Source organism: Nipponia nippon, unplaced genomic scaffold (genome assembly GCF_047370975.1).
Source record: "Nipponia nippon isolate SJK-2023a ecotype South Korea unplaced genomic scaffold, ASM4737097v1 scaffold_4, whole genome shotgun sequence".
NCBI classification, from domain to species: Eukaryota; Metazoa; Chordata; class Aves; order Pelecaniformes; family Threskiornithidae; genus Nipponia; species Nipponia nippon.
The window spans coordinates 52,910,972-52,933,212 of NW_028262358.1; the positions used below are offsets into that span (position 1 = coordinate 52,910,972).

Genomic DNA, 22,241 nt, shown 5'->3' on the forward strand with positions numbered 1-22,241 from the left:
AATGTTTAACAAGGGACTGGATACATCCTTGACAGATTGTCAACGAACAAAATGGCAGGAAGAATTGCTAATAGTAGGTATCATTATTGCAAATAAATAAAATCAATTAATGAAAAAAGGGGTGCAGCAGGTAAGTTGAAACGGTATGCCCACTAAGAATACTTTGAGAACTGATAGGAAAATAAATATTGGTCCTCTTGACTAACATGGTTCTGGGGAAGTTATTCCCTCCCACTCCCCCCACCCTCCTTTAGAAGCAGGAAAGTAGAGTCATGTTTCATCTTGTTCTGTTTTTTGGAAGGTAGATTCCTGCAGAGACTAATATATGTGTGTATGTACCTATGTATATTTATTTTGCAGGAAGCTGAGAAAGGTTGCAGGTTGGAAAGAACAAATTCTTGGCTTCTCTGTCTCAGAATATGTGGGGCAGATGTACTGAGAGCACTTTCCCACTGTAGCAGAAGAATGGGGCCAGAGAGAGTATCCTGTGTTGCAGTTGTACTGGGCAGCTATGCAGCACCAGACCCTGCTATATTTTATTCTTGTGCAGCATACTTTAGCTCATTTTCAAGAAATTATATTGCCCCAGATACTGAAGTGTGGTACTGGAAGGGAAAAAGGGAACAAAACCACCATGTATATTAAGAATTCTGTCACTGAGCTCCTCTAGGTGATTTAAAATTTAAGAATGCTAATGGGAATATCAACCGCACAAGGCTAAGGAACGAACATTAACGCACACAAGACTAAAAGCGAGAGCCGTGTAGACTTCCCTCAGCCATCCAGTCTTTTGCAGGAACTGCTGTCATTCACAAGGTCTTTCTAATACAAAAGCTCCATAGCAATGCCTGCCTGTTTTCTGTGGGGTTACAGCAGCCTCAAATTTGCCATTAGCAGCTGCATGTCATTACTTGCTCCTGAGTCAGTCGCTCACATCTGCTTGAACTGTGCTGAATGACGTGGTTTCTGTTTATAGTTTTCCTTTGGGAAAGTCTCCTCACTACAGAAAGGAAAGAAATGACCCTTGTGTCCATTTGTTGGTTAACAGCAGGATTGGTTGTTCAGCACGTTTGAGCAGATGCAGAATAGTACTGCAAAAATGCACTAAAAACTGTGTGCAGTAGGCTTCATGCCAGAAATGATGCGAGTCTCAGGTTAGCTTTTCCCCATCTGCATAAACGCAGTTTATTTTAAAACTTTCAGAAGTGGAAATGTAATGAGAAAATAATCCCTCTTTACATCAGCCCAATCCAGGGGCACTGCTAGTGGGTAGACCTTACCAGGGCAGGATAACTGCCTGTTCCCAAAGTTCATTCAGCCAGGCGAGTGCTGATGTAAGCAGGGGTGGAAGTAAGTCCCTCTGGTGGTTCTCCATGAATGGTGTCATCCAAAAGCATAAGTTTTGCTTAATTTGCATTAGTACAGCAGCAGAGTTTCCTTTTAGTATGAAAATACTGGAAGTGCCTCTCCTGGTTCCCTCTCGAACCCTTTGGCAGAAATGTGAATGTGAGATCTTAATGCCAGCAGATCAAGATAAGAAGTTAGCGGGCTTACTTCAGTGTCTGTTGAATTGCTGTTTTCAGTGCAAGGATGGTTGTGCTAAGCCAAGCCCAAAGGCTACAACTTCTGGCATTCCAAATCATTCCAGGTTTTCACTGGCTTTAAAAAGGCCAGGTTTTGGGTGCTGTCAGTCTGTCTTAGGAAGCTGCTTACCTGCTTTTAGGCACCCCATTAAGTACGTTACAAAAACAGGTTGAAAAAAATACCACCGCCAAACTGTCTGCAATAATTTTGAGGGTTTTTTTCCCCCCTGTGGGTCCTGAAGGGCAAGCATGAAAAGCGTCTGTCTCTCCTGAGGGCAATATTCACGTGACTGGATAGCATGTTATAGTTTTGCACCTGGCTTCACCCCCCTCCCTCCACCCCTCAAAAAAATACTCTGCATTGCATTGCAGTGGGAGGGTTGTGTTGTTTTGTTTTTAAATATGCCCGTGAGCCTTTTCCAGTGTATTACATATTTTCCAGCTCCTGTAGAAGATTGCTGCAATGTACCGCCAAATGCTTTGGCTACCTCAGGTCAAACTAGTGGCAAGGTATTTTGCTGCAGTTAGCAGTCTGCCTGTTTGGTAAATGCATGGCTGGCATTTGTTTGCGTAGCCAAGAGATGGGCTTTTAGAAAAAAAGAAAATAAAAAGCAAACAAACATAAAACCCCTCCAAGTCTGATGCTGTAAAGTTAGAACAGACTGTACAGATGTCAGTGAGGGAGAGAAAAAGTAAGGGCCGCGAGGTACTGCTTCTCATTTTACAGTGATGTAGACTGAGGAAAAGGGATTGGGAATGTAACCTCCTTTTGGCCTCTAACCTTATCTTTTGATAGATGCTCACTGAGTTCTTGAGAGAATTGCTCATAGTGGTTACTGTTGTCTTGCTCCTGCTTTTTTCTGCTGTACTTACATTCCAGCCCAAGCTAGACTTACCTGATTTGCACAGACTGCCCTTCTGGGGTCCTTTTAACATTACCGGTGCAGAGCAATTTACAACACGTCTGAGATTGTCATGTTTCATTTCCTTTGAGAGATGACATTTTTAGTGTAAATGTGGTACTGGCTCTCCAGAAACCGCTCTGTATGAGCTCAGAATATACTTCAACTTTATGTTGTATACACTGTAGCAAGCATACTGATACATTGCAACTATTTTTTTTGCTAAAGTCCGTGCTTCTGTCAAAAAAATGTCACTAAGGATCATACCACCCTTTGACTTAGATTATTCTTCCCTCTTTTACACCAAAATAAGTTGCCTCTTTTCGACTTTGTTTTGCAAAAGGAATTAGAAGAACTCATTGACAGCTTTTATTTTCACCGTGCAAAACCCAGATTTTCACAATTGCAGTCACATTTCTGTGGTTCTGGGGGCAAAACCCTTGTCACCTCTAGGGTATCCATAACAGCACCAGCTGCTTATAGAAAGCATGTTGTAATAAAGGAGATCAAAATATTTTTCATGAAAGCGTAGCATTTTGTGTTCTGGAAAACTACAATAAATAATTTCCCTGTGTCCCTCCCTGCTTTCTCTTAAGCCTTAATTTAGCAACTGTTGTTCAGTTAATCAGGCCTGAGTATATTCCTGCTGCATTTAAGAGAACATTGTTACCTAAGAATTTGCTTTGCTTTACATTTAATCAAAAGTGATAGTCATTTAACAGGTTTCTGCTTTATGGTAAATGCAAAGAATCCTTTAAGCCTAGTGGACTCCCAGTGTGCCTACATCTGAAGTTAGGATCCTCTAATTACACAGACTACTTCAGCGGCTTTTTAAATGTTCTTCCGAACTGTGTCATTATGGTGTTCTTGTTGATTCTGGTTTTTTTAAATATATAGTACCAAAATGCTGTCGACTTCTCACAGAGAACAGTTTTTCACTATAAAGTTACTAAATGAAAGCTACTTCTTGGCTAATTGCAGTGTTTGCTACAATATGCACATGAACAAGTATTGTGAATGCTATGCTCAGGCATCTATATTCACGCCTTTTTTCTTCTTCTTCTTTTTTTTTTTTTTTTTTTTTAATCACCTATTGTTAGTGGACCTGTTGGACCTGAACACAACAAGTGAAATTTTCAAACAGCACAAGTTGAGTCAAAATGACCAGCTGATTGGTGTCCAGGATGTGATCAGCTGTCTCACTACCATCTACAGCGGACTTGAAGAGAAACACAAAGATATGGTGAATGTTCCTCTCTGTGTAGACATGTGTCTTAACTGGCTACTCAATGTATATGATAGGTAAGTAATAAATCTTTCTTCACAGTGTGTAGCCCAGGAATTTAATGTAGTATTAACAAAGTACAAACCATGGAGACAGAACTGGTAATTTTTGCATGTGACTTATCAAAAATGCTGGACTTATAGGACTGTTGTATGTTTTTTCTGAGTTACTTTCTTGAGGAAGTGTCCATGGTAATAGAAAAATGATAAAGCCTTAGGAAGTTATTTAATGAAGAGTTATATCTTTTGATATTTTTGACTCAGTAATGAAAGTGCAGTTGCTTGCAGTGAGATGTTTCTTATGCTGTCCTGCTCAGATACACTGAAATAACATTACACTGCTTTTATGCTAATACCAAACAAACATCAAAAGGCTTTCAAGAAATGTATATGTGAGTAGAGAACTGGATACGCTGCTTTAGCTCTTTTCCTACTGTAAATGTTCCAAATTGCCCAGATTGTTTGCCATTCGTACTAGATCCTATTTCTGCCAGAGGTGGGGACAGTTTTGTTATTTGTTTTACACTTAGTTACTTGCATGCCACAATCCTGGCTGAGCTCCCTGTTCTGTATCCCCTGTCAAGTGGTGGTGGTTCTGATCTCGGCGCTAAAGCCTGTCTGATGCTGGAGGGTCAGTGGTGTCCTGGTCCCAGCTCTCTTCCAGCAGGTGCAGCTCCTGCCTTGTATCAATTCTGAGTGCTGGTGCGATGTGATCCACCTGCCCCGGTCCTGGCAGCAAAGCTGTATTTCTCCGGTGGATTGTGAGTTTGCCTCAAGCATGTTTCAGAATGCTTATAGTAAGAACTTGTGGGCTTATTTAAAAGCACGTCCACTGAGTCTCGGAAGACAAGAAAAAGTTCACTCCAGCAGCCCCTTGTGGTTTTGGCCAGTCCTTTCTGAGCCCCCAGGCACTTCTTTCTTCTGCTGAAGGTCAAACTCTGACCTCTCTGCCCTGCCCTGCACTATGTCAGCCTGCATGACCTACAATCAGTATGTTTTTATTTAGTTGTGCCTTTGAGTCATGAGTTTATTGCTTATTTTTCTTAGTGGTGTGTACTATTCTCATCTCCCTTCTGTAGTAAAAACTGGGAAAAGACTTGGTTTCCAGCAGCTCCTCCATTCCCTATAATGTATCTCCTTATGTTGTTTGAGCAAAGGCATTTCAGGACTCTTCTGGAGCTTACTAAAGGCACAGTAGTACAATACATGGGGTGGTCGCTTCAGTGTGTCCAATTGAATATATGCTTTAGTTCAGAGTTATACACAGAATTACAAATCAGAATTTCTAAGCTGCATGAGGTTGGTTAGCAAATGTCTTTCCTTTCTCCCCATTTGAAGATGGAAAGAGCAAAAGTATTTCTTGAGTAATGATAGCAGTTCTTATACCTGGCTTTGCAAAAGAGAGCTGTTACTTCTTGATGTATGCATTATCTTCGCGATGTTCACTCACTTAATCAGTGCCAAATTCTAACAGTTCGTAGCTTTTTTCTTTTTTCCCCCCAGAGGATTACATGCCAGTACTCCTATACTTTGTGGATATTTAATTTTATTTTATTTTTATTTTAAATATTGTGATAGGAGAGAGGGAAGGAGGGAACAGAGTACATACAACCATTTATCATTTATGTGCTGACTACCTATTATGCCTTGTCATTCGAATATTGCTATTTAATATTGTGACATTTCTGTTAGTTGGACTCCTCATCATTACTGCTGGAAAATTGGAGAGCCCATCAAATAATGACTGGGACTTCTTCCTGCAATTATTTTTATTTTGCAGAGCTCTGTATTGTGGGTGAATAAGCACATCACTTGCAAATAGAGCAGCAGATCAAGTGGGTTGCTTGACTTAAATGTTATTTGTTATTTAGAATAAGAGACTTAATAATGTTGGAGACTTTTTGTAGTTACTGGTTGTGTTTTTTTTCAGATTTATCACAAATCCATTATATTTTCTTTAGCTTACCTTTGCTTCCTAACTTCAGTTAAAAGTCAGTTGTTTCATCTGTTCATATTTAAAATGCACGTAGTAAGCAACAAGCCTTTCTTTCAATAACGTTTCCTGTTGCTCCCATTTCCCCTTGATAATGCTATTGAAAGCATTAGTGTAGATAATTCTTCAAGCTGATGAAAGACTTTAAGCTTCAGTCAAACTTTGAATAATGGAGGATGAAGGTTTTCTGAGATAAAATTAACCTTTTACAGTATGTTTCCTTGCTCACCTATCAAATCCACTCCAGGAGAGGAAAAAAAAAAATAGCTGAAAGAACAGGCACCAATTTTGAGCTGCCTTTCTTTTTTTTCTTTTTTTTTAATTGGCCTTTAGGAAAGAACTAATTTGTGTCTTGGCATTTCCATTGTTTATTGCACTGGTATTGCACATGTACAATGTTTCAAATCGTTAAACTGCCTACAAAAAGCATCTGTTAGTCGCATGCTATTAACCTGGGATTTAATTACTGATTCACAGATTGATGGCCAACTGGGTAGTTCTTGAGATTTACCTACAGATGTCTTTGGCCCTTAAAAAGAACCAATTTATTTTTAGAAATAGTAGGCAAGTCTGTTGTGTTCTGGTATTTTCTGACACATCAGGAATGATTCATTCTTCAAGCTGAGTAGAGGAGAGAAACATTAAATTTACTTGGTGACTTTTACTTTTTCAAGGACACGAAGATTGTTCCAGGCAGCAACGTCTGCCCTGTAAACTTTATCCAAAGTTAAAGTTCCTTGCTTTGGTTAGTCCAGAGATTTTTTTTTTTTTTTTAATGAAATCATAAATAAATGCATTGCATTTTACAGTGAGAGCTGTGAAGGAAGTTGTTTGCTCTATGAAATCATTTGGCCAGGCCTGTGTTTAAATAATCCAAAAGCAAGAGCTGGTGGTTATTGTTCTGGACTATATACTGTCAAATTTGCTAAAATCTCCAAAAGTCATTTACATGAAATGGACTGATAGCTTTCAATACTAATGGAATAACTCAACACCCCTTGAAGTGAGTTGGTTTAGATATTTTAAAGTCTGTCATACTTAATACAGAATACATATACTAATTGTGGGCGATGACTCATTATTTCAATCAAAATTACCCAATGTCCATAAAGAAACTTTTACATGCACTGTTTTTAAAGTCTTGCAATGTTTATCTGACTTCTTGTATTTCAACTTTGGAATTTTCTTGATTTTTGTGATGTTAGGATACTTTTGATAATGCATTTTTTTTAATTTCTTTGGTGCATTAGTCTAGGAAGGGTATCTATGCTATGGCATGTATGTTAACTTTTTTCATATGATCAAAGCTGTCATTTATGATCATTCTCTATGGCCCAGGCTTCCCCTGAAGAATTACAACTTTGTTATTTATTGTTGCACTTCTACACCTGGTAAATTCTAATACCAGGTTGAGTTAATGTCCCAGGCCTTACCAGCATGTTAAGTTCAGCAAAATCTGAACTTCTGAGGAATGAGAAGGATGAGAGACCTGCTCAGTCAGCCTTAACGTTATGCCCTGGTTTTGACTGTAGTTGATAGAAATCTTCTGCATGTACTCCAGTTGCATTCCCTGTGTTGATGATAGCTGTCTTGATTCATAGAAGACTCTGCGGGAGCAGCTCGGCAGGCTGTGATAGCAGTAAGAAGCACTGTAGGAAAGACATGGCCCTCTGTAGAGCAGGAAGATGACTCCTCTGTGGTTGATCAAGGGGGAGGCATCTGTGGGGACCTTCAGAATCTACCAGGCTGCCTCCTGCTGCTGGGTTATGTAGATAACTGATAGCTCCCGTCCTCGGTAGTCCTTAATTGTAGCGTCAACATTGACCCGGCTTGAGAGCTCTTTGAGAGAAGTCAGAACTGAAGGAGGCTCATCTTCTTACTTCTCCAGTTTTCCTTGCTAGTGCCTGATGTTTTTATGCTGTTGCCCCCCACCCTCAGGGGACATAGGGTTCCTCTGGACTTGATATTGCTTATCTTGTTTTCTGTTGGTTTGCCAGTCATCTGTATTGTGTATTCCTGTTTGCTATCTCTTGTACTTAATCTTGTCCTCTGACTGGCAACTTTTTGTAATCTGGCTAACTCCTGTGTGCAGCTGTGCCCGTCACTGTTTGCCCCTTTGGTGTTCACATTGTTCAGGTACTTAGGTAAAATGCTTGTATATTGTGTCTGGCTATGCTATCGCGATGCTACAGAATACTTGCATGCCATCGTTGGTAACAAGAGTTTTGTATGCTTATATTCAACAATCTAATATTAATTATATCCTGATTAGTACACTTATAATTTAGAGGTGTCACAGGCCTCTGTTTTGACTATGATGTAGACTATGTTTGCCTGTCAATGGAGTTTTGGGTCCTAACTCTGTATTAGGATGTTACTTAGAGAGAGGAATAAAGTTTGCATATGACAGTTGCATGATTATGGAACACTTTTTGAAAGTGCGCTAAACTCGTTTTCCTGGAAAGACATACCTTCAGATAATTTTAACCCTGCTTTAATGTCTGTCATTGAATTTCCTAGGTGTTTGAGCAGAAAGAGAAATGTTAGTTTTAGGATTTAGCATGCTGCTTTGCAGCTGAAATGTTCTTGTGGCCAAGTAGTGGTAAACTATATTATGTGATTCCCAAGTGCTCCACACAGCTTGTGCCCGATGTAGTGAGGCTGGGATCGTAGTTGTTTCATCTGTTTGGAGTTCAGTTGTTACAGGATTAGCAAGGGAACTCACAGGGTGTGGCTCATGTCTAGGGCCCCTGTTATCTGTGTGTTGCCTGTTCTTCCCTCCCTCCCCTCTCCTGCATCCTCTAGTTTCAGTGTCTCCTGTAGTAAGATATAGGATAAAAGTGTTCTCCCTTTCTCTTCTAATACTACAACCATTTCTAGCTTACCCTTTTTTTCCTCATTTGCTTATGTTATTGTACAATAGTGACAGGCGTCAGTTTTTATATAAAGTTGCTTTTTGATATTCTCTGCAGCTGTGTTGGAACTCTGAAACAGCTGAATGGTTGCTCTCTGCTTGGATGGAGAATCCAAACTATGCAACAAAGTTGTATGTGCTCCCATCCAATCCAGCCTCTCTGCTCGTACAGCATGGCACCCCCCCATGCCCTTGACCAAATGATCTAGTTAGCTGATTCCCCACTAAACTAGTCCTCTCTGTACTATATGCTTTCAACGCACTCTCCTACCATGCCTCAAAATGATGTGTACCTTTTTTGAATGCCTATTTTGGCAGGTTTATAGTTGATTTACTTTTGGGTTCTGTGCCACCTCCTGACTGGCAGTGGATGAAGGTGCAATAGGGGGATTATACCTGAGGCAGATAGGCCGGAGCCTGCCTGGTGCATATGTAAAGAAAACGGAATCACCTACAAAACACCAAGGATTTCTTTATTTCATCCTTCCCCTCACCTCTCTTTCCTCTCACCTTCCCCACTAAAACAATAAAATTCCAGTTCATTTGGGAAAGGAGAGGAATGTCAGCATCTCACTATAAGGGCAATGAATCCTTAGACTTTGTATTGCATGGGGAAAGAGGGACAAATGGAATCTAGTAAACAAGAAAAGCACTTCTGACAAGCAGCTATAATGCTTTTGACATTTTTCACTTGAAGATAGGTCAGAGGTCAATAATGTGCCATTGTTATACTGCCTTTCACTGTTGTATTGATGGAGAATGGACAACTTTTGCTCTAAACCAGTTAATAGAGGTATAATGTTTCAGGCTTCCCTTCATCAGGATCAGAGCAAAAAATATCTGAGCTGCTTAAAGTGGTCTTATCAATTGATTTTGTAATGACAAGCATGCTTGTACTGCTATAGTGAATCTGAATAGTGTGCTGGCACTTAATTTTAAATACTTGACCCATAATTTTTGTATGAATTCAAGCATTAAAAAGTTTCCTGAACCTTCCCACTGTAAGGCCTTGATTTTTGGGTGTTTGTACACACAGCGCAATTAGATGGTTGTGCTGCCATTCAGAGGCACCTTGACAGGCTGGAGAAAGGGGACAACAGGAATCTTATGAAGTTCAATGAAGGGAAATGCCAAGTCCTCCCCCTGAAGAGGAATAACCCCATACACCAGTGCAATCTGGAGGACAACTAGCTGGAAAGCAGCTTTGTAGGAAACGCCTTGGGGGTCCTGGTTGACACCAAGTTGAACATGAGTCAGCAACATGCGCTTGTGGCAAAATAGGCCAACAGTCTCTTGGGCTGCATTAGGAAAAGCCTTCCCAGCAGGTCAAGGGAGGTAATCCTTCCCCTCTACTCGGCCCTGGTGAGATACATCTAGAGTGCTGGGTCCAGTTCTGGGCTACCCAGGACAAAAGAGACATGGACAAACTGGAGTGAGTCCAGTGGAGTACCATGAAGATGATTAAGGACTTGGAGTATCTGATGTATTGGGAGAGGATGAAAGACCTGGGACTCTTCAACCTGGAGAAGAGAAGTTTCAGGGGGATCTCATCAATGTGCATAAATACCTGATGGGAGCAGCAGAGAAGATGGAGCCAAGCTCTTCTCAGTGGTGCCCAACGACAGGACAAGAGGCAGTGGGCACAAATTGAAACACAGGAAATTCTGCTTAAACATATAAGAAAAATGTATTTTTAATATGTGAGGGTGATCAAACAGTGGCACAGGTTGCCCAGAGAAGCTGTGCAGTCTCCGTCCTTGAAGATATTCAAAACCCAACTGGATATGATCCAGGGCGCCCTGCTCTACCTGACTGAGAAGGGGCATTGGTCTAGATGATCTCCAGAAGTCCCTCCCAACCTCAGTGATTTTGTGGCTTTCTAAGCTGGGCAAACTTCAACTATTGAATTGGAAGTGTCAATGCTACAAAGTCTATAGGTTTGGTGGAGGGGTTTTGTTGGGGTATGGTGTGGCTTTTTTACTGTATATATAATTCCAGTGCTAATATTTAGCTGTTTCCAAGAAAAATGCTAGGGGAAAATACACTGCTCTTTAGAAAAACATAATACTGCAGGTTTTGTAATTCTTTTTTATAAATTTATTAAGGAAATGCTTTTTGTGCAAAGGAAGTTTTTCATAGTCCCTTTAACAATCTGCTGAAATCTGGAGAAGTTTGAAGCCTCCACATATGTGCCATGACCTTTTAGCTGCAAAGATTTTTCTGAGTTTCTGCCTTTAATAAAGAACTGCTCTAGTCAGTCCTGAGTTAAATCAAACCCAAATGAATGTTCTGCTTTGGTTTTCCATTGAATACAAAGTTAAAACACAGACAACCCTACACAGGAAAGAATGGGGAAAGAACTTCATCAGGGTTGCAAAATGAGCCATTTACACATTAAGGTATGCCAGAATGATGTAGTGTCTGTGATTGAAAGAGGTAATTTGAAGCTAGGCTTGAAAGTATAAAATAGGTGGCACTTTTATAACATTCTGGAAAATTGGGTCCTGATTTTCAAACTAGGCAGTAAAAGTAATGGGTGTTTTTGGTTAATTTAGCAATAATTTCTCTGTACCTCTGTTCCAGCTTGTGGAATGGAGAAGATAATGCTGTCTAGTGTCACTAGATTAGGTGATGGTTGTGAAGACAAATGCATTAATATTTGTAAGGCGCTTAGCTAATTTACCGAGAGCCCAGGAGTAAATTAATAATTTTGTATTCAGCACAACATTTGTGAAGTAAATCAAATAGCAGACCGTATGTTGAATGGATAGGACAGAAAGAGATATCTAATAACCACTCCAGAAGTAATTAAAGGATATATCACTTCAGTATGACAGAAGGGACCAAAGTAATGTTTGGGGTGATATTAATTTTAGTATTATCTTACTTGCTGGTGAAGGACCCAGCTAACCTTAAATGCAGGGGTTTGTGTATAATATATACAGTTTAACTACTATTTTCATTATTTTTTTGCCATGTCTCATCTAAAGAGGAATTGTGTCATGTTTTTTGGTGTTTGAAAGAAGAAATCATCAGATCTTTTGAGAATATGTTTCTGCACTGATCTTTTGAACTTTAAAATTGTCCGTTTCCGTGTACCCTGGGTTTATTGCTTTAGTACCTTTTCGAACTGTGTGTGTCTTGCAGGTTTAAAATCACTTGCTTTGGTACCCACTTATCTGTTCTTAAGTTGCTTAAGGTTTGATGTGTGGTTGTTCAGGTTTGGGCATTTTTTTTTTTTCATGTTGGACAAGACAAGCCTGAAGTCACATTGCTTAACAAGAACGACAGCTCCACGTCATTTAATTACTGCATGTGGTTGGCTGTTTATGTCATGATACACATGTATATCAGAGCATTTTAAACATAAAAGGAAAAAATGAAGTGAAATGAATGAATGAATGAATTACTGTAATATGAAAACTTGTTTTTATTTTGCAGTCCTTGTGTTTCACACTGAGTAATAGGCTTTCCTGCTGTGTGCTCATGTATTTTTTCGTGTATATCACATTAGTAAATCATGTTGAGAGCTTTACAGAGCTAAATGTCTGCCCTTTTGGAGTAATACAAACTGTTTTGATGTGTAAACCACTTAGAAGGCGAGCTAAGCTTTTGTAAGGGAAGCATTCTTAATGTGATTTGTAGTGTTAATTTGTTTTGAGATTTGAAGTGTATTTAAAGTAGAACTCACCAATGCCTTTGGATTTTTTAATAGACTTGAGTTGGAATGAAATAAAATTAAACTGTATTAAATGGTCTTATCTTTATAATTTCAGTGGCCGAACTGGAAAAATTCGAGTGCAGTCCCTGAAAATTGGCTTGATGTCTCTTTCCAAGGGCCTTCTGGAAGAGAAGTACCGATGTAAGGAAGAATGTATTTTATAAAATGCTTACTTTACATAATTGTCACGTACAGTGACAACACACATTGTAGCAAAATTTGTAGTTAAACATTTCTCATGCCTGTAGCAAGACAGTTTTCTTGTATAGAATTGTTGTTTTCCTTATCATCTGGGACAATGGAGAAAGAAGGATTTATATCCTGACTGGAAACTATTGATGTCAATTATGCATCGTCGTAACACACAGTATTGCGCTCCTCAAAAGCAAAGGAGAATGTAGCTGTGTGGAAGCTAGAGAGTATTCTGTTTGATTGATTCTGTTCTCGTGTGTGTGTGTGTGTGTGTACGTTGCGTTTAGGAAAAAATCAAGCAAATCAGTATTGATTGGAATAGATTGATATGTCTGATAAAGCAAGGAAGTACATCAAAATCCAGCAATTGTATTTTGTGGTCTATGAAAAAGATGATCTGAACTCTGAAAATACTTTTCCAATATCTGTGCTTTCTACCAGAATTGTACAATGAAAGTTCAAATTATGTTGATTTAAGTAATCGCACAAGCTTGAGAAATACTGAGTAGTATAAAAATATTTCACAAAAATAATTGCAGGAGCAGAAGGGAGTTGAGTAACTGTGGCAAAACCTCCTAACAAATACAGAACAAGAGATTAAGCACTATATAAGGGCATCATAGGTGATGGATAGTTATATGTTATGCACATCATCTTAAAATTACTATTCTTTGCAGTAGTTCCTTGACACATTTCAGAAACTCATGTAAAATGTGTAGAGACTGTATTTGCTGTGTACCATTGGAGCTCTGCAACAATTTCTGCTTTCCTTAGAGTGTTTGTAGGTAATCTTGTAATCTTGGTTATTAACATTGAGCAAAAGTACAGGTATCTTATGCATTGGAGCATATTTTGGCATCTGAACTTAAGCCGGTACTAAGACTTTGGATTTTTTAGTTTCCTTATGTCATTTGACATATCTGTGAATTAGTCCATAACTAAAAGAGCTTTGCAGATATACCGTTGTTCAGTAATGACAATTCAGGAGGTAATCTGCCATTTGGCGTGAAATAAAAAGCTTTCGTAAAGTATAGGAGTTAGTTAGGCTGTGGATAACAGAATGATAACCCTACCAAAAGATGGTTTAAAAAACCCCAGAACCTGGGAATAAACTCACATTACATTGCTATCACTAATGAATTAGTATACTTACCGAATACAGGCACTGAAGCAGAACGATGGAAATGACTAGGTCAGATTAATTTTTATGTTGTTGCTTTGTGTCTAGTAGTAAAATAAAAATGGCAGCTGATGGTGGCTGCGGATTTGCATAGTCTGTGTTAACAGGGTGGGCTTTTTCCTGAAGATTGCTGTGAAAAGTCCTAAAAAATTAGTACAGAAAAAGTCTCAGGAGACTTTTGTACAAAGCGGTCATAACGTCAACCTGAAATACATCTGAAATAGAAATAGTTGCTTGGCTTCTCACAGCAGAGAATTAATAATCAGATAATGCATCCATTTTTTTGTTGTTGTTACTCCTGTTCTGATCAGTGGGCCAGGCTTTGATATCTTTATTGTCCTTACGAACCATAAAATTGTCACAAAACAAAACCCTTCAGTCTGAAAGAAATTTTGCCGAAGGAGGAAGGATGGTGACGGTGTCAGGTACTGGTTGTTGGCCTGCGGTGGCTATGCAGTCGTCATTTTGGGGTCCTCTGGCACCAGCTGTGTCACAGACAGATCTTTGGTGCGAGCTCTCTTGCTTGTTTTGCTTTTGTCACACCCTACTAATCATCTACTGTTGAGAGAAATTTTGTCATTATCTATTGAGCTTTCAGATCCTCAGGTGAAAACCATAATGGAAATGCTAAGTATTTTCAAGAAAATGTCACATGGAAGGAAGATCAGTACCCCCAAACACGGGTGCTTAATATGAATTACCTGCCTTCTGATTTTTCCCTTTCTCAGACCAGCGCCTGACATTTGCTTCTCCTTTTGGCTATATTTCTTCTAAGCATTTCTGAAGTGTTGTCGATCCTAGGCTTCTCTGACCATGGCAGTCGTCCTACGGTCGCAGTTGGAGCCCTTAGCAGAGCACAGACCGTGCCTTAAATGTTGTAGTCCTAGAGAGGCAAACTCTTCTCAGAGCAGTTGGTAGTAAAACAGGCAAGTTTCTTGTTTTAAAAAGTTTTGGATGAACCCTTCAATCTTTTGTAAAATGCTTAACCAGAATGTCTGCTCAAGTGTTTTCTATGTCAGCCTTCCCAGAGACCAGTCTTTCAGAGATTAACTTGAAGAAACATAATTTCTGGGCTGCTGAGACATTGGGTTTATGAAATAATATGGTAAACTGACAGGGGACAATAATTTCAGTTTACCAGTACAATTGACCTTCATCTTCCTTACCTTTTTGGAGAAATCAAGCTTTTGTTCTTTTTTCTTTCTTTAATGTGAAGCCTTTTTCTCTCTTTTTTTTTTTTTTTTGTTAACTGTATGCTCATTTCCAGTATAGGTAGGATATTTTCACTTGACACATTTTTAAAATATGTTTTGCCAGAGAAATTTCTGTGATTTTTTTTTATTTAATTAAGCTTCTTTTTAAGATGCTGGTCTTCAGGGTTGACATGAGAATGAATCTTTAATTAAAAAACGTCCCAATTACTTTAGAAGAAACGTTGAAGCGTCAATTAAAGAAAGCCTATTCTTGAAAACGTTTAAAGACATATGTAACTTCAAGCACACATCTGGATGCTCCTGTGAATAAAAATGGACCTGCAAATGTAATTGAGTTGCTGGGAGCTGGTTACAGCTGTGCTTGTAGGGCAAATAGTCCAGGGCCTCTTTTTGTTGGTGAGGCCAGTGACCTGGTCTGGCTGTATCCCTGTTAGGCTCTTCTTCCTCCCCAAAACAGGGGGGCCACATGTGAGCTACCTATTGGAAACAATCCCTGACCCTACTTAACTCTCACATCATTCCTGGCTATTTTGGGGGTGAGAGTCAGTCAACTGATCAAAAGCATGATGGATACACTTTTAGCAGCTTAATGATACAGATGACAGCGTTCCAGTGCTTGGGCTTAGACCCTGATGCGCTGATCAGTTCGTGGGTATAGAAGTAGCCTTAAAAAATGGAAAAAGAGAAAAAAAAAAAGAAGGATGCACATTACAAAAGATAATAGTAGCTTAATTCCCAAATACTCAGAGCACAATAAACACTGATCCTTTTTACCACTAGTTGTTCATACATTACAGGACTTCTGAAGAATACTGTGGAAAAATGTAACATTTCTAACCACTCAATTTTAGTCCACCCAATGTTCTTGGAAGGTAAATTTCAATCATATCAGCAAGTGTTTGCAACAGTAAAAATTTTAATTTGCATGTGTGATTATTCACAGCAGGTTTTATGCCTGGTCATGTAATCAGGAGACAAACGGTGTCTCAGACGTGTGGATTTCCTGAGGGACAACAGGAATTTTATCTTCCCCCCCTTTTCTTCAGTTTTAGAGGCTGAGAAAAGTCATAGCTCTGTGTAATAAATGGGAGCACATTTGTCTGCATTTTGCTCTTACCTGGGCTCATTTTTAACACAGAAAGCCTAGATTTGCATCAGAAGCAGAAAACACCATGGAGTTTTATTTAGTGTGTAGATTTGTAGGGTTTGGGTTATATCATTTAATGCATAAAAACTGTAGTATTTGAGGTGAAACAGAAGGACTACTTGAAAAATCTCAGCTGTGAAGTAGTTCGATTTTCAAGTGATGTACAACATCCTTGGAATGTGATTTTTTTTTTTTTAATGTTATGTTTATGTTGTTAATTTTCAAGCCATTTGGAACTAACTCTGTGATATTAAAAGAAAGGCGGGGGGGAAGAATGTTCATCCTGTTTGTAACAATACACATGAACAGATGATGGCACGTTCTTCATTTTGCATATTTTTAATTATAATTAAGTGTAACTATGGAGTCTTTATCATTAGATTCCTTGGAATTGCTTGAGTGGTTCAGGTTTGACAGTGCTAGGTTTGTGATTTTATGTCTTGGCTACTTCAGCAAAAGACATAAAATGTGTGTTGTGGACATCATACTACTAACTATCTTATTACCATTTTGGTAGGAATTTAATAAACTTTTCAACATTTTCAAGTATCTCTTTCTATACCAGCCAGTAAGTACATTTTTTCAAGCTGTCCAGCTAAGTTACAGTTTGAGTCCCGCTGGCTGTCATCCTTGAAATGCTACTGTGAGGGTGAATTGAATTTAAGATTAACTGTTTTTTTTTTTTTTTTCTTGTTTCTGTTTTTTTCCTATGGCTCAGATCTGAATAATCTTTTCTTTCACTTCCTCAATCATTCTTCTTGTCCTTTTGGTAGAATCCCTTGCACTGTTTAGTCTTTATATCAATGTATTTTATGTATAAACTGATATAATATGTATGTACATATTAACAAACTCCATTTTTAAGAGTTTGTGGCTTCTGACATGGCTAGTGGGTGACATACAGGGTCTCTCTTCCCACTGGCGAGAATGGTGTCTGAGTGTGCACCCTGTCAGACCTAAAAGGAGCTCTCCTCCTATATGTCTGCCATTTGAAAGCTGATCTCACCATGCCTCCTTTGCCAGGGAACAGCTTGTGGGTTACTTTAAGGAGGTGGGCCAGATAGCAAGAACATTTTGGCTTTCCATGCCTTTAGTTGAGCTTCTCCTCCTGTGTGTCACATCGAAGGCATTGAGGGCTTTGGGAAAAGAGGATACCATCCATGAACTCCCTTGTACTTGGACACTCATCGGTTATGGCACAGCTGCCAGTGTTATTTGTTTTTTAAGTGGAGTGATTTGGTGGAGTTTGAGCTCTTTAAAGGTATTTGCTGATTCCCTACTTGGAGCAACTGTAGCTGATCACTCTCCCTGTTCCCTCTCTTGCCACATCATTTTTCCTCTATTTACTAGATCCCCAATCAACTGAAGGTTTAGGGCTTGGGAAATTACTTCATCTTCCTCCCAGTTGCAGCAGTTAATGAATTGTTCTTCTTTTAGTGCCTGTTTCCACTGTAGACTGATGCAAACAGAAAGAATAAAACAGGCACTTTTTTTAATCCTACCAGGTCATTTAAACTGACTCTTAGAAACTGGAAAAGTATCCCAACCACAGCTGAAGAAGCTAGCCAGGATCTGGGATTGCTGAGAGGAGCCTACAGTCATGCAGTACTAGTTCTGTCACCGCTGTTGTCTGTGGGGTTTTTCTCTTACCACTGAGCGCCGAAGATGCTGTAGCATTTGTTTGACTAGGCAAGAAAGGGGCAAGAAAAAGAAAAGAACCTCTAAAAATTTATTCAGTCATCTGGACTTCTGCTTTGTGAAAATCCTTTCTTCTGCCTCAACCTCCTTTGCCAAGAAAAAAAGTATGACCAGACTTTCTGAAGCATGTTGACAAAGCTTGACAGTTGCTCCAAATGAAGGGCAAAAAAATTTACAGAGTGTAATAAGAGAGTTTCTCTTGAGTGTTTATGAACAAAGCTTGTCTTTTTCTCAATCAGAAATGCAGACTGAATTTTCAAATTTCATTTATTTCTAATCTATTAATGGTTGTTCTGGTAGGAAACATGAAAAGTAGGGGAATAGTATGAATAGGTATTTTTTTTTCTTTTAAGATTACTTGGCTCTTTAATCCAAGCCAGCCGCTGAGTGCAAAAGGAGAATGTAAAAGCCAGCTGGAATGAACACAAAGAATTCACCTCCATTTCTTCTGTAATTTATACCAGTCACAGAATTCAAAATTATTTCTAAGATGAAGTCAATGTTTAAGATATTTTCAGGAGAGATTTGTCTTGTGACTAAATATTAATGTACACAGCTACAAAGTTCATAAATCAAGGATTGTTGGCAGAAACATGTTAAAAATTGTAGTTCAAATTTTTAACAATTAAAAATGTCTAATCAAAGAAATGTGTTAAGAAAGCACTTAAGAAATATTATCTGTACTGCAGACAGGCCTATTAATTCAATGCTTTACCGTGACTCTTAAGTAGGTACAAGCAATATCTTTCTTCCCAGTAAGAGTCTGTGTCTGGAACAATTTTTGTGATCCTTTCCGCCTCAATTTTTTCTGTCGTTACAGTCATCCCAGAATGTCCACTTATATTGCAGGGCTTGACACCTACCTTAGTAAAAGGGAACCAGTAAAGGAAAAGTATGTGGAAGCAGGCATGGTTATCCGGGAAGCAAATGTGATTAATGTTAAGCATGAGTTGTCTTGCTGGCTGCTGCTCTTGCTTTAAGCTATTTTACATGGCCAGCTGTGACTTGTGGTAATTTCTAGTCTCAGTTCAGAGCAAACGTGCTTCTGTCCCCAGCCAACCAAAGGATGGCATAGATTTTAGCATAAGATACGGATTTCTGAAATATCATTTCCTTCTTCCCTAGTGATAAGATAGAAAACTTAGTAAATATTAGGGCGGCAATGTGGTAATAATGGATTAGAACAAAAAGCTGTTCTGATTTTGTGATGTCTTGCTTGTTTTGTCACACAGCTGCTCCTAGGAAAAACAGGAGCTGCAATGTACAGTTTTGTCAAGAGATGCCATAAGAAGCTGTATAGTTTCATTCATTTGGCCTTACTTTCCTCATTTGTATGGTTATGGATCAAGAAAATGTAGTCAAAGTAATCAAGATTAGGTGAGGGTAAACTGTTGTAAATGCGACAGCGGCCGTCTGTGACCATGTCTGGATTACAAAAATTCTAAAGCTCGAGCTGCAGTGTGGCTAAATAAAAGGGGGTGTACATGAAAATGAAATGAGCCGGTGCCTCTTGTCGGTGTTGCAGATCTCTTCAAGGAAGTGGCAGGCCCCACAGAAATGTGCGACCAGAGGCAGCTGGGCCTGCTGCTTCATGACGCCATCCAGATCCCGCGGCAGCTTGGGGAAGTGGCAGCCTTCGGTGGCAGCAACATTGAACCCAGTGTGCGCAGCTGCTTCCAACAGGTAAGATAACAAAGACCTTTGTGTGAAAAAAAACCCTCTCTCTGAAGTTTTAAGATTCACTTTTACATGGTGTAAAAAGAAGAGAGGAATTTAAAAACGTCCATTGAGTTCTTGAACAGAAATGAATATGCTCCTGCAACTAAATGTGGGAAGTTATTGTGAAAATGCAGCTGTAAAAGATGGTTTATGGTTTAGGAGAGGATCAAACAAATTACTTTTTAGCGAAAAGCATATATAAATCTCTGTGGTTTTGACAATATTGGCTGCTCTAAAAGCTGTTAAAAAATTTTGTAGCAGCCAATTATCCTGCTTTGCATCGTTCAAAGCAACCTGATACTGTGAGAACCATGTGCTTTTCCCTGCCGGAACAAGTCGTGATCTCAACAGAACAAGAGAATGATGTTGATAGTAATTTTTGACTTGGTGCATCAGGAAATTATTTAGCATTATTTTACTGACAAAAGAGCTTGCAGTTACATGAAACTTCAAGCGTAGTCATTTATATATTGTGAGCCTTTATGCAGCAGATCAGAACACGGAATAAAGCTGTCTTACAGCCTGCTGTTCAGCCTCACACTACATGCAGGGGGTTAATGAGGCTGCAAGGAGCATCTGTCTGTTTAAAGAAGATGAGAATTAAAAAGAGAATGTTGTAATGGAACACAACTTAACTCAGACTTTGTCAAGGATGCCTAAGGCTCTGACTGGTTGCTAGTGATAACTATACTGCTTGAGAGTATTATTTCTGTGAAAGTGGCTGCTTTGAGCATTGTCAGAAATTACATATGGTTTAAAAATTCACTATGACCTGTATAAAACTACTGACTTTAATATTTCTGATTTTATTGAATTGAACATTAAATGCTATAGTGAACTTTTAGAGCATTTTTCTTTTGCCATTCTTTCATAGACATTTCTACATTTTCATCTAGTGCTTTGAAAAATGCAATTATGCTAGCTTTTTCATAACTATTAGATTCATTTCTGGACTGTGAGATGATTGGAATTGGAAGAGTGTTTGTCTAGATCATGAATAATTTGGTAGATACTTATGGAAGTTAGTTTGACCAATTAACCATGTAAAATTTCCCCTGAGGTTTTAAAATTGCTGCTTCAGACAGTAAGGGATGGTGCTTGACATATCTATCACTGGCCTTGAGTGGTTCAAGTCATGCATAAATAAACTATTCATTTGTTAGTGGCAGACTTTTTCTGTCACAGAGGAATGATCTTTATGTCCTTCAAGGATCTGCCCCATCTCCCATGCTGTTCAATTATGGGTGAGGGGTACTAGCAAGGTAGTGTTTAAATACTTCATGTGATATTATGATTATACTGATGATGAGGTTGCATCCCTTGTCTCACATGAATAGCTCAAATTCAGTCCCTAGTCATTAAGAAAGCATAGAGAAAGCGTGTCGCTGCATGACAGAGTTATCTCAGCCTAGCGAAAACAAGTATTCTGCTGGTAGGGAAAGCACGTTATTATTTTTTTTTTTTTCATGCTGCTCCCTCTTACTGGCAAAAATCGACTTGGACTGTGAATAGGTTAAGAAGCCTAGTGTTGCTTCTTGTCATGTGTTACCATTTAAGAATAACTTTCATTTTAAGTTGTGTTCTGTAATATACAGTGAGCTCAGAAAGATGACCTCTGTTCTTATTGCTGACAAAGTTAGATAAATATATTACCTTTACAACTTAAAGAGAATATGGAAGCATGTTTGTTTGCTTCTTTAAACAATCATACTAATACTTTAGCTCTGCTGTATTCTTGCAGTGATTGCCTGTAAGTGGCAGATTTCTGTCTCATTATTTATTTACTTACCTATTGATTTATTTGTGTGTTTGTTTAATGTGCTAATTTGAAAGAATACCATGGGCTCAGAATACAATTTAAAAAATTGCATGAGTCTCATGGCAATTAGTAGACACACGCAAGCACTACTGACTGGTGGTCTTGCATCATTCTTAAGTCAAAAGACAATCATGTCTTTAGCGTGTCTGAACTGCAGAACACTTCCCTTTCATGCTCCCTTACTTCTTTCTCAAGTCCTTTCAGTTCAAAGATGACTTTACTATGGACTCCATTACTCCTTTACTATGTACTCCATCTTTGTTACCATCTGTCTCCTCTATCGCAGCTGTTTAGTCCTCGGTGTTCTTACTAACTAACTCGTTCTCTTTATTTGCATTTTAATCGAGGTTGTTTCTTGTATCCTGTAACTGATTTTACATTAACCTGGCATGGAAAGGATTGACACAGGTTGTTTTTTCTTTAATTGAATTCTAAGGAAAATCAACTTGTGTGTGTGTGTTGGGTTGTTTTTTTTTTTTTTTAATTTGGATGTGTTTGGGTTTTTTTTTCTCTCCACAGAACAACAATAAGCCAGAAATAACTGTAAAGCAATTTATAGATTGGATGCGCTTAGAGCCACAGTCTATGGTGTGGCTACCAGTTCTACACCGTGTGGCAGCTGCAGAAACAGCAAAACATCAGGCCAAGTGCAACATCTGTAAAGAGTGTCCAATTGTTGGCTTTAGGTAAGAGAAGGGGAGTTGGGTGGTAGATTTCTCTTAAAATATCCACATTTTTAAGTCTTCCAACAAGTACAATTCTTCCTGTTTGTTTTTCCACCATTTACTTGCTCTAAGATGAGATCTGCCACCCACGGTGTGGCCACAGTGTGGCCTGTGCCAGTGCATTTCTGGCTACTGCAGTACTGCTGTCAG

At 38.9% G+C, this 22,241-nt stretch overlaps 1 protein-coding gene across 8 annotated transcripts in view; it reads left to right on the forward strand.

The window, feature by feature from the left end:
• The window catches only part of UTRN (utrophin), a 388,166-nt gene that overhangs the window by 325,613 nt on the left and 40,312 nt on the right, over positions 1–22,241 (forward strand). For all 8 annotated transcript variants that reach the window (XM_087773985.1, XM_087773987.1, XM_087773986.1 and 5 more), the window contains 4 exons: positions 3,586–3,787; positions 12,453–12,538; positions 19,354–19,511; positions 21,886–22,052. In XM_087773985.1, the coding sequence (XP_087630111.1) occupies positions 3,586–3,787; positions 12,453–12,538; positions 19,354–19,511; positions 21,886–22,052 (613 nt within the window). The remainder of the gene's footprint in view (positions 1–3,585; positions 3,788–12,452; positions 12,539–19,353; positions 19,512–21,885; positions 22,053–22,241) is intronic.